Raw genomic sequence first — 15,803 nt, 5'->3', positions numbered from 1 at the left:
GGATGGCAAATGCAATATTCTGTAATCTAAAGTGTTCTCTGCAATTTTTGTACTGGTGCACACAGCCACCTGCTGGGCCAGCGGCAGGAATCTTATCAACAGACAGATTTACACAGGGATGTGACAAATTAACTTAAACCTAACCAAGACTATCCACTAATCAAGAAGCAGGGAGGGAAACATGTATCAGGTACCCTTGTAGGGAAACAATGTGTGTCAACAGTGGCAATGTTAGATATGTCAAAACACTGTGTCAACAGTGGCAATGTTAGACATGTCAAAACAGTGTCAACAGTGGTAATGTTAGATATGTCAAAACACTGTGTCAACAGTGGTAATGTTAGATATGTCAAAACACTGTGTCAACAGTGGCAATGTTAGATATGTCAAAACACTGTGTCAACAGTGGCAATGTTAGATATGTCAAAATGCTGTGTCAACAGTGGCAATGTTAGTTATGTCAAAACACTGTGTCAACAGTGGCAATGTTAGATATGTCAGTCTTAACAACACTTGAACTATATGGTGACAAGTAGCCTTGCACTACTACAACACACCACCCATCTAACAATAGGTAAGGCCAGAGTAGTACATACTCAACACAACATTAAAATGTTTCCTTAAAACATGAGAAAGCATGTCTTGCTAAGCAAGATTACATGCCATATAAACCATATAAGAATATTCCTTTCACATGTCAATAAATATAAGATTTTTACACCTTAAACATATTGTACCAAGCAAGATAAAAGAGACTGGTAAAGCCACATAACAGTGTCAGGAAGTCACTAAATACTACATTAGACTACAGTAACTCTTGCGATTCTGGCTTGTACTTCCGCTCTTTGCACTGCTGTCCTCCTCCTCTTCTTCCTCCTCCACAGTCTCATCTAAGCTGTTTTCCCCACCCTCCTCTTCCACACTGGTGTCGGTCCTCCCTCCATCCACCTCTACCTCCCCTTCCTCCTCCTCCTCCTCAGCATCCCTCCTGGCCCCCTCCCTGAGTGAGGGGCGGGCTCCGATGACCTCCAGGGTGTGACTGCCCTTGATGGGAGTGCTGCTGTGTGGGGTTGCTGGGCCGGTGTGCTGCAGGTACCGGCTCTCCACGCTGCTGCTGGTAAGCCTGGCGGAGATGAAATATATCTGATAACATCCTGTTTTTTCATAAATTTTCAAGAATATTTCATGCTTTCAAGGTGAGACCTGGATCATTTTCTCTTCTCTCTCTTTTTTTTTTCTATGTGAGGGGACAACAGGCCAAGAGAGAGAGAGAGAGAGAGAGAGAGAGAGAGAGAGAGAGAGAGAGAGAGAGAGAGAGAGAGAGAGAGAGAGAGAGAGAGAGAGAGAGAGAGAGAGAGAGAGAAAAGGATCCCACTTAGCTGCCAGTCCCCCAAAGAGGTCCGACAGAATGTTAGTTAAGGCCGAGAGGAAATGCCTCAAAATAATGATTCCAACACAAACACTTAGTAGCAAGACTCATTTTCCCTGAGGACACACCACAGCAGAGCCAAACACCAGACAATAACAACACTGAATCCTTTACAGCCACACCACACATAGGTTTCCAGACACTCCTTCCTTAACCCCTTCAGTGCAGGGACATATTATTACCTCGAGTTTTGTGTAAAATTAGATGATTTTTTGACATTAAGAAGAGTCTTTGAAGGTCAGAAGATTAATGGCCAGTCTTCATTATCTACACCACCTACGTAAGTTTCTAAAGCTGTGTAAAATCATCAAATAATAACCAGAATGAGTAGGAAAACACATTCTGGTACTGAAGGGGCTAATGCATGACCTTTCTATTGGGACTGGTACCTTATGAGCATTCCTCTCCTGACTCCATTTATTCCCCTTGGCTGGTCCTCCTCTTGCAGTGAAAAAATAGAATAAGTAAACTAGAATGAGCAACTATGTAAAAGGAAGACATGAAGAGAAGAAAGAAGGGGAGGAGCAGGATGATGGTGATGATGAAGAAGAAGAAGAAGAAGAAGAAGAAGAAGAAGAAGAAGAAGAAGAAGAAGAAGAAGAAGAAGAAGAAAAGAAGAGAAAATAACAGAAAAAAGAGGAAGAAAAGAGAAAAAGAAAAAAGAAAAGAATCAGAAGTAAAACAGGAAAAAAAAAAAAAATAAATAAATAAAAATAAATAAATAAAACAAATAAGAAAAAATAAGAACAAAACACTACTTCTACTACTACTACTACCGCCACCACCACCCACCTGACACTAAATCTGGAGACACTACCACTGCTGCGGGAGGACTTGGGTGTCATGGGCAGTGGGAGTCGTGCTGTGGGTGTGCAGTGGGTGTCCAGTGCTGTCTTTGGCCCACACTTGCCATTCCCAGCTGTGTGTGTGTCAGCCTGGGGTGCGGCACAGAGAGAAAGAGAAGAGAAAAATAAATTAAAGAAAAAAAAAATAAATAAATAAATAAAAATAAATAAAATAAATATATAAAATAAAAATCAAGAGAGAAACCTATACAAACAAACAATCAACACCAGTAAGTCAACATTCCATCACAAACAACACCACCAACACCACATCTGACTCACCGTGCTGTCCTGGCTTGGTGTGGCGGTGGCGGTGGCAGTGGTGGTGGTGGTGGAGGTGTTGGGGGGCAGGGGCTTGTGTGGTGTGGCGTGCTTGGCGGAGATGGCGTCCCTTATCCTCTGCAGCTGCTCGTGGGCGGAGGGCAGGGCTGGGGAGGCGCCTTGGTGGGTGCAGGAGTGATTAGAAAGTTAGTGTTACTGTTAAGGCATGTTGGATTTACACATATCACAGTAATCTACTAATATTTAACCTTACTATTCTCTATACATCATCACTGGTTTAATTATTATTTTATCTTCTTTTTTTTTCTTTTTTACACACACACACACCCCCGAGAGAGAGAGAGAGAGAGAGAGAGAGAGAGAGAGAGAGAGAGAGAGAGAGAGAGAGAGAGAGAGAGAGAGAGAGAGAGAGAGAGGTCCACTGAAACTACAGGTTCCCCTACAAGATTTTAAAGAAATTAGTCAAACGATAGGGACAAATGTCTTATAACTGTCATCACCACAAGATTTGCCGCCGTGCTCTTAAAATCACTGCATCTGTCAGCGATCTGGCCGCCACGTTAAAGTCTACGCAGAATCTACTAATATTCAACCTTACCATCCTCTCAACATTGTCACCGGTCTTATCAAAGCTGTCATCATCACAATATTTGCCATTCTATCAGTTAAGGCAATCACAAACATGCTCTTAAACTCACTGCATCTGTCAGCGATCTGCCCGCCTCGCTTCCACGATTAACCTCTTTTTTTTACCTTGAGTTTTGAGAGTGATTAGACAATTTTATTTACATTAGAAACGGTTTATAGACGTCAGAAGCTTAATGGCCAGTCTTCACTATTTAAATTCTCCACATAAGTTTCTGAAGCTGTATTAAATCACCAAATAGTAAGAATAGATATGGAAGTGTATCCCGGTACTGAAGGGGTTAAGTCTCTGCAGATTCCCCACCTTGTGCTTTACTTGTCTATGCTAAAGTGGCTCCTGGGTTCAAAACATAGTGCAGATTACTCATGATATAGTTGATCTGATGTGAATGCTTGTTTTCTGTTGACATACACACTTATCACAGGGACAGCTTATGGTTTTCCTCAAGATCTGACCACCATGCATTCCTCCAGGACCCCCATTCACACCCTGACCCAAGAGCCACTTTAGTGCAAACAGACTATAGTGGTGTTATATTCACACTTATTAATTCTTTTCCCACCTCTCTATTGCAAGTTATCCAGTACTCTCAATCATTCACCACTATACTGTCCACCTCTTTAATGCATGAGTTATACAGTACTCTCAATCATTCACCACTATTCTGTCCACCTCTCTATCTCTAATGCATGAGTTATCCAGTACTCTCAATTATTCACCACTATTCTGTCCACCTCTCTAATGCATGAGTTAACCAGTACTCTCAGTCATTCACCACTATTCTGTCCACCTCTCTAATGGAAGAGTTATCCAGTACTCTCAATCATTCACCACTATTCTGTTCACCTCTCTAACTCTCTAATGGAAGAGTTAACCAGTACTCTCAATCATTCATCCCTTACTCTGGTAAACTCTGGAGCTCCCTGCCTGTGTCTATAGAAGAAGAAGAAGAAGAAGAAGAAGAAGAAGAAGAAGAAGAAGAAGAAGAAGAAGAAGATGATGAAAAGAAAAGAACAAGAATAAGAACAAGAAAAACAACATGAGGTGTAAAAAAATTAAATAAAAAAATAAATAAAATAAATAAATAAATAAATAAATAAATAAATAAAAAAATAAAAAAATAAATAAATCAGATAAATAGATCGAACAAAATCAACGAACAACTCGCCAAGATCAGCAGGGAAGGCGGTAGCGGCAGCCCTCTTAGATGCCGGCGTTTTCCTGAAGGAGGCCAGGGAGGAGGGCGGACTCTTGCCTTCCACCCTGAGGGACACATGCCTGGCACTCCTGGAAGACACCATGCGACTCTTGGCGGCTGAGCGAGTCAGCCTTGGTCTGCGCGGGGACGGGCTGGCTGGCGTGGCTTGTTTGGGGTTAAGTTTCTTCATGGACGGTGGCGTTTTAATGGCTGACACCTTCATCATCTTCACGACAATGGACGGTGTTTTTGTAAGGAGTTTATTGACGTTTTGGCTTGTTTTCTGGCTGGCTGGTGAGTGTGAGGAGGATGGCAGGCCAGTCTTGGGTGTCTTCTGCCCCTTGGAGACTGGGGAGGCTGCAGTCTTCAGAGATGCTGTGGACCTTTTCTTGGGGATGGTTTCCGATGCTGGTGGGGATTTTAAAGAAGACGACGAGGATTTCTTCTTGGAGGGAGTAACTGCTTTCTTTGCTGCTGGAGATGCCGTGGATTTCTTAGTGCTTTTCGATGGTGGAGGGGATTTTAAAGACGATGACGAGGTTTTCTTCTTAGATGGGGTAACTGTTTTCTTAGCAGGGGACGTGGCCTTTAAACTAACCGATGTCTTTTTCGGCGAGGGAATCACAGGCTTTTCAGGTACTTTGGCAGCCTTTTTCTGGCCGCGGGGAAGAGACTTGCTCCTCTTAAGCTGAGACTCGCTGCGTGAACGAGAGGCGGCCCTTCGTTTTGGCGGCGAGGATTCTAAGTGTGTGGGAGACAAGGCACGCTTCTTTGCAGGGGACTTCTTCGCCTGGACTGGAGCCTCTGTCTTGGGTGGTCTGCGTGAGCTGCGGGACACTGGCAGGGCACTGGTGGACTTGTGTTTCTTGGAGGTGGCAGGTGATGGTGCTATCTTGTATTGTGAGGCAGACTTGGAGGTAGGAATCAGGCGGGTCTTCTTGTTTGTTGGGGGTTCCTGGAGTAAGAGTTAAGAATTGATAACTTTTTGTAACTTGGCTATTGTTCACACACAACATAACTGGCTGCAACAAACAGGACTATAGAATACAGTCTTTTATTTCATTAATTAATTTATTTATTTTCATTTATCTACTTATTCATTTTTTTCCCCTCTATAGCGCCTGTAGGTAACTTGAAGAGTATTGGAAGCACTGTTCAGCTTCCATCCATTAGTGGCACACACAGTTTTATTTATAGTGGTACACACATTAGGGCCCGTATCACCACCCAAGTGCACCTTCAGTATAACCACCTGGGTATCATGGTGACATGTAGCTAACTTTATACCACTCCACAAATGGCAAAGTATCAAGGCAATATGTGGTGGGATTTACACCTACGTGTGGACGTCTGCCCGATCCCACGCTCACCACCTTATTCACTACACCTATTGATCAGTCCAAACGGTTTTATATTAAATTGTCATTGTACAGTACTCACCAGTCCAAGACAATTTGGCTAACTCTCTGAGACCTGCTTGAGAACTGGCATCTAAGTGGATCTTTTTATTCACACGTTTTCTGTTGCCTTTGGCCAGATTGTCCCTCTTACACACACACACACACATACACGGCCCGGTAGCTCAGTGGTTAGAGCACTGGCTTCACAAGCCAGATGACCGGGGTTTGATTCCCTGGCCGGGTGGAGATATTTGGGTGTGTCTCCTTTCACGTGTAGCCCCTGTTCACCTAGCAGTGAGTAGGTACAGGATGTAAATCGAGGAGTTGTGACCTTGTTGTCCCGGTGTGTGGTGTGGTGTGTGCCTGGTCTCAAACCTATCCCAAGATCGGAAATAATGAGCTCTGAGCTCGTTCCGTAGGGTAACGTCTGGCTGTCTCGTCAGACACTGCAGCAGATCAAACAGTGAATTACAAAAAAAAAAAAAATAAATAAATAAATAAAAAAATAAATAAATAAATAAAAAAAAAAAAAAAAATAAAATAAATAAATAAATAAAAAAAAAAAAAAATAAATAAATAAATAAATAAAATAAATAAAAAATAATAAATATATAAATAAAAAAAATAAATAAAATAAAATAAAAAAATAAATAAATAACTGAATAAATAAAAAATAAATATATGAATTTAAAAAAATAAAAATAAAATAATAAATAAATAAAAGAAAATAATAATAAAAATAATAAACAAATAAATACAAAAAATTATAAATAAAAAATAATAGAATAAAATAAAATAAAATGCAATAAATAATAAAATAAAATAAAATGCAATAAATAAATAAATATACAAGTAACTTAAAAATGGTTCATGTTAAATTGCCACTGTACTGTACTTGCCAGTCCAAAGCAGCTCGGGGACTGGCATCTAAGTAAGCAGTTTTTGTTTAGTTGTCTTAGTTTCCCTTGGCCAAATTTACCCTAATATGGAAAAAGTAAAATAGAACTAATAAACAAATAAACAAAAATAAGAAAATGAAAAAAAAAAAAAAACGTGTTCCAGCAGCACAGCACACAGCCATGACACAGACACCACCTCAGAGGACTCAAGATTTCACCTCTTACATAAAAAAAAAAATAAATAAATAAGATAAAAAAAAGAAAAATAAATAAATAAATAAATGAACAAAAAAATAAACAAATAAATAAATAAATAAATAAAAATAAATAAATAAAATAAAAAATAAATAAATGGAGAAAACAATCAATAAAACTAGTCTTCCATTAGCACAGCACACAGCCACACACCTCGGAGGGCTCCAGTCTCCGCTTGGTCTTGGCCTTGGCAGTGTCGGTGGCAGTGGTGGTCGGCTGAGTCTTGGCAGCCCTCCTCTTGTCGCCGCCTGGGCTGGCTTGCAACCTGACGGGCATCATGGACTGACGGCGGGACCTGCGCTGGCTGAGAGGCGGCGAGGCGAAGGCAGCGATGGGCACGGGGGCGGCGGCGGCTTGTCTGGTGGGCATCATGGTCTGTCTCCGCAGCTTTATGGTGGAAATGGAAAACTATGGTGAGACTGGGCCAATCCTGTGTTTTTCAGATTCTGTCATGTTTTTTTTTTTTAGTAATATTATTGTCATTATTTTTGAACGACTGTGCTGTGAGGCTTTCTTTTTGAGATTCTATGATGTTTTATTATTATTATTATTATTATTATTTTTTTTTTTAAAGATTGTGGGGCGATGTTTTCTTTTTGAGATTCTAGGACAATGTTTTTTTTATTATTTATTTATTTATTTATTTTTTTAAAGATTGTTGGGTGATAAGTTTTTTTAAAGATTGTTAGATGATGTTTTTATTATCATTATTATTATTTTTGAGATTGTGGAACAAGTTTTTTCTTCTTATTGAGATTAAGTCAATGTTTCTTTATCACTTTTTTCTGAAGTCCTTGATGTTATATCTTGTATTGGTATAGGTATTCTAATTTTGTATGTGAGTAAATGAAAACATGGGATTTATCTAATTTTTTTATATTCCCAGTACCAAATAATTAGTTGTAATATTATCTTTTTTGGAGGGGGAGGTGAAGAGAAAACACAGGTGTAGGGAGGTGAGTTTATTCCCGACTAGTTTCGCTGATGCTTCTTCAGCGAAACTATATAGTCTGGAATAAACTCACCTCCCTACACCTGTGTTTTCTCTTCACCTACCCCTCCAACTTGTCTGAGTGTCTGAACATTAAGCTTTTTATCAGAACACTCTAGTTTCATCACTTGCATTGAGTCAAACCTTCAAAATATTGCATCAGTGCTACCTATGACAACAATGTGAGTAAGACCATTGTGACTGACAACTGCACTACTGAACTCCTAGTCTCGCTGCACAAGACTTTCTTCTTCCTCTCACCACTATTTTGTACACCTCTCTAATACAACAGTTAACCAGTACTCTCAATCATTCACCACTACTCTGTCCACCTCTCTATTGCATTAGTTAACCAGTACTCTCAACTATTCACCACTATTCTGTCCACCTCTATAATGCAAGTTAACCAGTACTCTCAACCATTCACCACTATTCTGTCCACCTCTCTATTGCATAAGTTAACCAGTACTCTCACTCATTCACCTCTATTCTGTCCACCTCTCTAATGAAAGAGTTAACCAATACTCTCAATCATTCACCACTACTCTGTCCACCTCTCTAATGAAAGAGTTAACCAGTACTCTCAATCATTCACCACTACTCTGTCCACCTCTCTAATGAAAGAGTTAACCAGTACTCTCAACCATTCATCCCTTTCTCTGGCACACTCTGGAGCTCCCTGCCTGCTTCTGTATTTCCATCTTCCTATGACCTGTATTCATTTAAGAGGGAGGATTGAAGACATTTATCCCATTCTTTTGGCAAACTCTCTCGGACCTGCTCGGGCATTGGCATCTGAGTGGATCTTCTTGTTGCCCTTGGCCAGATTTCCCTTCTTACATTAGAAAAAGAAGTAGAAGAAAATGAAGAAGAAGAAGAAAAAGAGGAGGAAGAAGAAAGAGAAGAAAAAGGAAGAAAAAAGAAAAGGACGAAAAAAAGAAAGAAATAGGAGAAAAGAGAAGAAGAAGAAGAAGAAGAAGAAGAAGAAGAAGAAGAAGAAGAAGAAGAAGAAGAAGAGGAGGAGGAGGAGGAAAACAAAAAACAGGCACTGACAACTTACTTTCCTTGTATTGGGTGACTTCTTTTTTTCAGCCTTGCCGGGCCTGAAAGTAGACACAGACAGGCACGTGTTCAATTCCTGGATAAAATGTGAAGGGGAAGGGTAGGGGGGTGACAAGGAGCCACCAACACCACCACCACCACCACCAGTCACTCATTTTTTTTTATCCTATCATACTCTTTCATTGCTTTCATCTCTCTTTCTTCACTTTTCTTCCTTACTCTTTATCAATATCTCTTTTTTTTCTTTAATTTCTATCTAGCTTACTCTTTCTTCCTTCCATTTTCTTCCTTACTCATCATCATCTCTTTTTTAAATAATAGAACAATACACACAAAAAGAAAAATAAATAAATAAAAAAAAACAAAATAAAATAATAAATAAATAAGTAAATAAAATAATAATAATACAAGTTAGTCTGAGGGTGAACAAGAAATGGGGAGGGGTGTGTGGGATGACCTCTTGGGTGACGGGGACTCTGGGAAGGCAAAGGTGGTTGCTGGGTGCCAGTGCTCCTCCCCCTCGGCGCCAAGCAGAGTGCCGGACCGCAGCTGCCGGCCGGACTGACCCTTGCGCGGCGACCCTGTCATGACCTGCCGGGCGGAGATCAACGGTGGGATGGTCTGAATTGTGTTGTGGTTGATCGACGGTTGTTTGTGTTGTGTTTGAGTTGTTTGTGTTTAGAATGGACAGGCTATACTTAGACAAAAGTGGGAGAAAGATGAGATAATGATGAAAGGGAGAAGAGCGGGAGATGAGACGTAAGAGCATGGTGGACAGAAAGGATTGAGAAAGAAGAGGGAATGATGTAAAAGTGTTTTGTCTCCCACTAAGCAACAAACCATACAAATAATACCTTTCTAGAAATACTGTTCATACACAGCACTACATTCCACACACAGACTTGCATTGCTGTGGTGCGGGAAGGCAAAGGTGATGGAGGGAATAATGTTATCATCTAAAACATGTAATAATGTATTGTAATAATAATGTAATTTTAACTTAGAGGCCTTTGCACAGTCAAATGGTTCGTCAGATTTGGCTTGACAAACACGTGTGAAGTGATGTTTGAATGTGTGCACGGGGTGTTTGGCTGTCAAACACGGTGGTCAAACAGTGTGAAGTCTGATGGAGCCTGACTGTTGTAGGTGGGGCTTCATTCACCCACAAACTGTGTGCAAGTGAGAACAAACATCAAACATCAAACCTCAGCAGCGCTTCAAACTAAGTAGTGGCCTTGTCTTCTTTTAAGAGGGAGGTATCAAGGCATTTGCTCCCCTAATTCTGGCTGTCGGTTTTGGCACTTTTTGCACTCTTTGGAGAGCCAGCGCTCAAGTGGGCTTTTTTCTAACTTTCTTTTTTTTGCCCTTGGCTGGCCCTCTTCCCTACGTAAAAAAAAAAAAAAAAAAAAAAAAAAAAAAAAAAAAAAAAAAATCATACCCTACACCTCATGTATGCAGGACACAAATGGAAAGAGACGCGAGGGATGTGTTATTATTTTAGCACCAGGTAAATAACATACAGAGACGCTCAGTCTTTCCTGTGGAGGTACGGCCTTTGTCATATCACAGGTGTGTGTTTATACTTAATGAGAGGTGTGACACGCCTCAGTAGATCTATCTATGTTTCTTTGTCCATCCTACAATAATTACAGCAGTCATCCACCTCTAATTTCAAATCAACAAGCAAGTTGGTATGTGAAAGTTGATCTCTTCTATGAGCCAGTACTTCGTCCACTTTGATCTTTTCCTGAGTGCCGCCGCTGAGCCAGTGGCAATCAAACCGTCCTGGCCGATGCACATCTTTGCTTGGTGTCATTGTGTCACACTGAGCCCAGGACTGAGGTTTGATGTGTGTTTGGTTTGCCTGTCTGTCACCTCTTCAAACTGTTTGACAAGCACGCTAGACAACTGTTTGACTGTGTAAAGGCCCTACAACATTATGACCCAAAACATACAATAATGAAATCCTAACCTAACAATACAACCTAAAATGTTATAATGTAATGCACTCTATGTATTTCTAACCTAAACTAACAATAACTAAGAAGGGAAACAGAGCCATGAATGAGGAGTAACTGGATGGAAAGAGTGTTATCAAGAAATCATCAAAACAAAACTGAGACGAAAAACAAATTAACTTTGAAAAAAACTGAACCAAATAAAAACATAATCCACCCTCTCTCTCTCTCTCTCACACACACAAACTCCATAATACATTTTGACAAGTTAGGTTACAGCCTGACACCACCATCACCACCATTGCACCACTCACTAACAATAAAATAATACCATTACCACCAGAACATAAACAAATACTTCAGATACACACAAACACTTCTATATTACCACCTGCAAATACAGAGGAGGATGTGAACTTGTCAACTTGGAAACAGAAACACGAATATTATAACTTGGGGAAGGAAGGAAGAAAGGAACACACACATACATGTACATAGACACGATACCTACTATATCACTCCCCTCCTGTACACCACAAATAGGTATAAAAGTCAAATAAAGAGTGAAGACACTGAGAGATAGCGATAACATTACCAGCTGGCGGGAAATAAGGAGACAGGGAGACCATTGCGTCACCACCACCACCACCACTTCAGACCACGTGACACTTTACACCACAAAATCACAAATAAACTATGGAAAAACAACAACACAGAATTACCGCAAAAGTAGGACAGGAGTGATGTTTCTCCCTGCAAGGCCAAGCAAGACCAACAACAAACCCTTAAGCCAATCACGTGGCCTGCCCTTCCTGTCAACCAATCAGCGGCCTTCCCTCCCTTCTGCGTCATTCGTCAGCCAATCAGCGGCCGTCTTTAAGCCTGCCCTTCACCCACTTAGCCAATGACAGCCCGCCTCGGTTTGTTTTGAACTGGCTCAGAGCAATGTATTCTTTTTAAATTGCAATACTTCAATACTCCATCCCTCCTTTGATATTTATGAACATTAGGCACGGAAAAATACGTGGATGTTGTTTTTTGGTGTTTGTATGGGGTATTAAAGGAGGTTTTTAAAATGTATGGGAGTTTCATATGTTGGCAATAGTAGCCCGCCTCGGTTTCAAATGGCCAGTGCATCCTTTTTAAAATTGCAATACTTCAATACACCTTCTCTTCCTTAACATTTACACAATTTAAACACAGAAAAATACGTGGATGTTGATTTTGGTGTTTATATGGGGTATTATGGAAGGTTTTGGAGTGTATAGGGAAATATATAAGTTGCCAATCCAAGCCCGCCTTGGTTTTGAAATGCCTCAGCGCAATATACCTTTTTTAATTTGCAATATTCTAAACACTTTCTCCCCCTTGCTATTATAAACAATTGACACAGAAAAATACGTGGATGTTATTTAATGGGCTTATATGTGAAGTTTATGAGAGTATAGGAAGTTTTGCAGGTTGATGTGGAACTAGTTGACTTAGCGGAGGGGAAGTTCAGTGGCTGGATTCAAATTCAGCGCGCGCAGTTCGTGAGAAAAAGCCGTGGAGGGAGGGCACGTTTTAGTTAGGTGCGTATCTCTCGCCTTTATTTCTACTTATTTAACCTCACCCTTCACCCATAGCTTGGTAACTTCACCCTCCCACCCCAAACACACCTCTCGGGCATTAAGAGTCACCAAAATACCAATACACAGTGAGATTCCACATGACAGTTTGAAGTTACCAAGTATGGAATTCTTAATCGTAACGTTGCGACTTCATAACTTCACATGTTGGTGCGTTCGTGTGTGTTGCTGTGTTTCCTGGTGGCTTGAGGTGCTTTGGGTGTGTGTGTAAGTGGCGGGGCAGGGGCGTGAGTGGTGAGTGCGGAATGGAGGATCGGTCAGCGCTGTGTCATTGAACTCTCATTGGCAGCGCTGACTATTATATTTTTCGTTTTAACACTTGCTAGCACCATTTATATATTTTTGTGGGTCTTATTCATTTGTTTTTGTCGAGCCTTGTTTATTTTGATGGATTTTTGTGTTTTTCCAAGAGTTTTTAAGCTTTTTTGTGTTTATTTACAGCACAGACTATTATATTTTTCGTTTTAACACTTACTAGAATCATTTATTTATATTTTTTGGCCTTATTAGTTTGTTTTTGTCGAGCCGTGTTTATTTTGATGGATTTTTGTATTTTTTCCAATGGTTTATTTATTTATTTATTTAGCGGAGACTATTGTAATGTTCGTTTTAACACTTGTTAGCACTATTTATTTATTTTTGGGGTTTTATTAGTTTTGTTTGTGTTTAGCTGTGTTTGTTTTATTTTGTTTATTTATTTGCTTTGTTTTTTCCAGGGGTTTATTTGGGTTTATTTAAGGCAAATAGTGTTTTTTTTTTAGGTTAATTTATTTTTGTGGTCTGTTATTAGTTTGTTTTTGTTGAGCCGTTTGTTTTTTATTTATTTATTTTTTTTTCAAGGGTTTATTTTTTGTTTATTTAGGGCAAAACTTTTTAATTATTCGCTTTAACACTTGCTAGCGCCATTAATGTTTGTTTATTCATTCATTTATTGGTTGCATTTCATTTTTCAACACTTTTCCCGATGGCATGTTCCTGTACGCGTGCTTTTGCAGTGGCGAGGGCCGCGGCAGGATAGTGTGGTGATTCTTGGATGCAGCAGTGTTGGTGTGTGTTTGGGGAGATTTTCAGGTATTTTGTTGACTCATTGTGTTCACCAGAGGGAGCGGTTAGTGTCCAATCATTCAGGCTGTGGAGTTTTCGCTAAGTAATGTGCATATGCCCAGAAACATTGCTATTCTTTGGCGGTGCTGCTCAACAATAACAAGGCAAGGCTCGCCACGCCGCAGCCAGCCGCCGCCGCCGCCGCCACTAGCAAAGTATTTTCAGATTTTCCTCTTCTTCTTTTGAGAGAGAGAGAGAGAGAGAGAATTAAAGAACGAGTGAATGGAAAAAAAGGTGAATAAATGAAAGAGAGAGATCCAATGAAATGCACGTCAGTTACCCTCTCCGCGGCATGTTTAGTGTGTTTTGAATGTGTTTCCCGCCAAGGTTGGTTTTTAAAGGCCACGGTGATGTTTGGTGCGGTCAGTATTGCTGTTTTTATTGTCATTAACCCCCTTCAGTACTGGAACACATTTTTACCTTATTTGTGTACCATTAGACTATTTTATTGGCATTAGGAAAGGTCTATGGAGGTCACAAGATTAATGGCCACAGTCTTCACTATTTTAAACAGCTTCAGAAATTTATGTGGGAGATTAGAATAGTGAAGACTGTGGCCATTAATCTTGTGACCTCCATAGATCCTAATGTCAATGAAATGGGCTAATGGTGCTGTACATAAATCTCAACGTAAAAATAGGTCCCAACACTGAAGGGGTTAAAATAGTAGACTGGCCATTAATCTTGTGACCTCCAAAAACCCTTCATAAAGTCAATGAAATATTCTAATGGTACACAATCTCAAGGTAAAAATGCGTCCCATTACTGAAGGGGAATAAGAAACATGCGAGATATTATAAACAGCGCCATATTGAGTAACGCTTTCCATTCTCACTGCGACCATTTTCAAAGACCACAGATACGACTAGCAGTTCTATAAAGTATTTGTCCCTTTGATAGTGCAGGAAACTTGTCATCATGTCACTAAAATCAAAGAATCACCCTTAAAAACTCGTGTCACTTCAACTAGAGCCTTGAAATAGTGAACGTGCAGCGTGGAGGTGTTCTAAACAGTATTCTTCTTGTTCATAATGCAGAAAACTTGTTAATATGTCACCACAATCACAGAAACACCCTTAAAAACTCGTGCCACTTCAACTAGAGCCTTAAAATAGTGAACGTGCAGCCTGGAGGTGTTCTAAACAGTTTTCCTCTTATTCATAATGAAAAAACTTGTCAACATGTCACTAAAATCACAAACACCCTTATAAACCTGTGTCACTTTAACTAGAGCCTTGAAATATAGTGAACGTGCAGCGTGGAGGTGTTCTAAAGAATATTTGTCCAGTTAATAATGCAGAAAACTTGTTAACATGTCACTAAAATCACAGAAACACCCTTAGAAACTCGTGTCACTTCAACTAGAGCCCCTTAAAATATTGTAGGTGCAGTTTAGTGTCCTGTTGATAATGCAGAAAACTTGTCAACATGTCAATGGAATCAGAGAAACACCCTTAAAAACCCGTGTCACTTCAACTAGAGCCCTTTGAGAATGGTGAAGGTGCAGTGAGACGCGGGAGTGTTTCAGAATATGGGCCTAATTGCTTCCGTGCTGCATTGTTACCCCTTCAAACCGTTTTCTTTTGTTGTGGCTAAGTGTGCAGTGCGGTCATGTCAACTTTCTATTTATTCACTTGATTATTAAAGTTAAAGGTTTATCCAAGAGTCATCAATTTAGTTAAGTTATCCCTGGCAGTCTCTAAATAGCTAGGCAGTTGTTTAAAGGTTTATCTAAGAGTGTATAGTTAAGTTATCCCTGGCAGTCTCTAACTAGCTATGCAGTTAGTTAAAGGTTTATCCAAGAGTCATCAATTTAGTTAAAGTTATCCCTGGCAGTCTCTAAATAGCTAGGCATTTATGTAAAGGTTTATCCAAGAGTCATCAATTTAGTTGTTATCCCTGGCAGTCTCTGAATAGCTAGGCATTTATTTAAAGATTTATCCAATAGTGCACAGTTTCGTTAAGTTATCCTTGGCAGAGTCTTAAACCCATTCACTACCATGACGCGTTTTCATATTTATTCTGCTTATTATTTAGCGATTTTATGCAACTTTAGAAACCCGTGTGGCGATTAAAATAGTGAAGACTGGTCATTGATCTGACCTC

At 40.0% G+C, this 15,803-nt stretch overlaps 1 protein-coding gene across 3 annotated transcripts; it reads right to left on the bottom strand.

The window, feature by feature from the left end:
* Positions 1 to 5: 5 nt before the first annotated feature.
* On the bottom strand, positions 6 to 11,840 carry LOC123512850 (flocculation protein FLO11-like). 3 transcript variants are annotated; one of them, XM_045269492.1, is made up of 8 exons: positions 11,688 to 11,840; positions 9,465 to 9,598; positions 9,006 to 9,048; positions 7,108 to 7,341; positions 4,371 to 5,355; positions 2,557 to 2,714; positions 2,222 to 2,364; positions 6 to 1,123 (listed from the first exon to the last, which is right to left on the bottom strand). In XM_045269492.1, exons 2-8 carry the CDS (start codon positions 9,593 to 9,595, stop codon positions 796 to 798), a joined length of 2,022 nt encoding a protein of 673 aa, XP_045125427.1. In that variant the 5' UTR covers positions 9,596 to 9,598; positions 11,688 to 11,840; the 3' UTR covers positions 6 to 795. The 3 variants fall into 3 exon arrangements, with proteins under 3 accessions (XP_045125427.1, XP_045125428.1, XP_045125426.1); XM_045269493.1 differs by having other exon boundaries at positions 11,561 to 11,688; XM_045269491.1 differs by lacking the exon at positions 11,688 to 11,840 and adding an exon at positions 11,477 to 11,558.
* Positions 11,841 to 15,803: the final 3,963 nt, after the last annotated feature.

Source organism: Portunus trituberculatus, chromosome 34 (assembly GCF_017591435.1).
Source record: "Portunus trituberculatus isolate SZX2019 chromosome 34, ASM1759143v1, whole genome shotgun sequence".
Classification (NCBI taxonomy): Eukaryota; Metazoa; Arthropoda; class Malacostraca; order Decapoda; family Portunidae; genus Portunus; species Portunus trituberculatus.
Note: the sequence above shows the minus strand (reverse complement) of the source record. Positions and strands in the feature narration are given on the sequence as shown.

What these genes read in the sequence shown, in the direction of transcription:
- LOC123512850 (XM_045269491.1), bottom strand. Translation starts at nt 11,557, where the DNA reads ATGTTATCGCTATCTCTCAGTGTCTTCACTCTTTATTTGACTTTTATA. An exon ending in AGTCACCCAATACAAGGAAA is followed by an intron (nt 7,342 to 9,005) that starts GTAAGTTGTCAG and finishes TCCACCATAAAG; the next exon opens with CTGCGGAGACAGACCATGAT. An exon ending in GGAGACTGGAGCCCTCCGAG is followed by an intron (nt 5,356 to 7,107) that starts GTGTGTGGCTGT and finishes CTCTTACTCCAG; the next exon opens with GAACCCCCAACAAACAAGAA.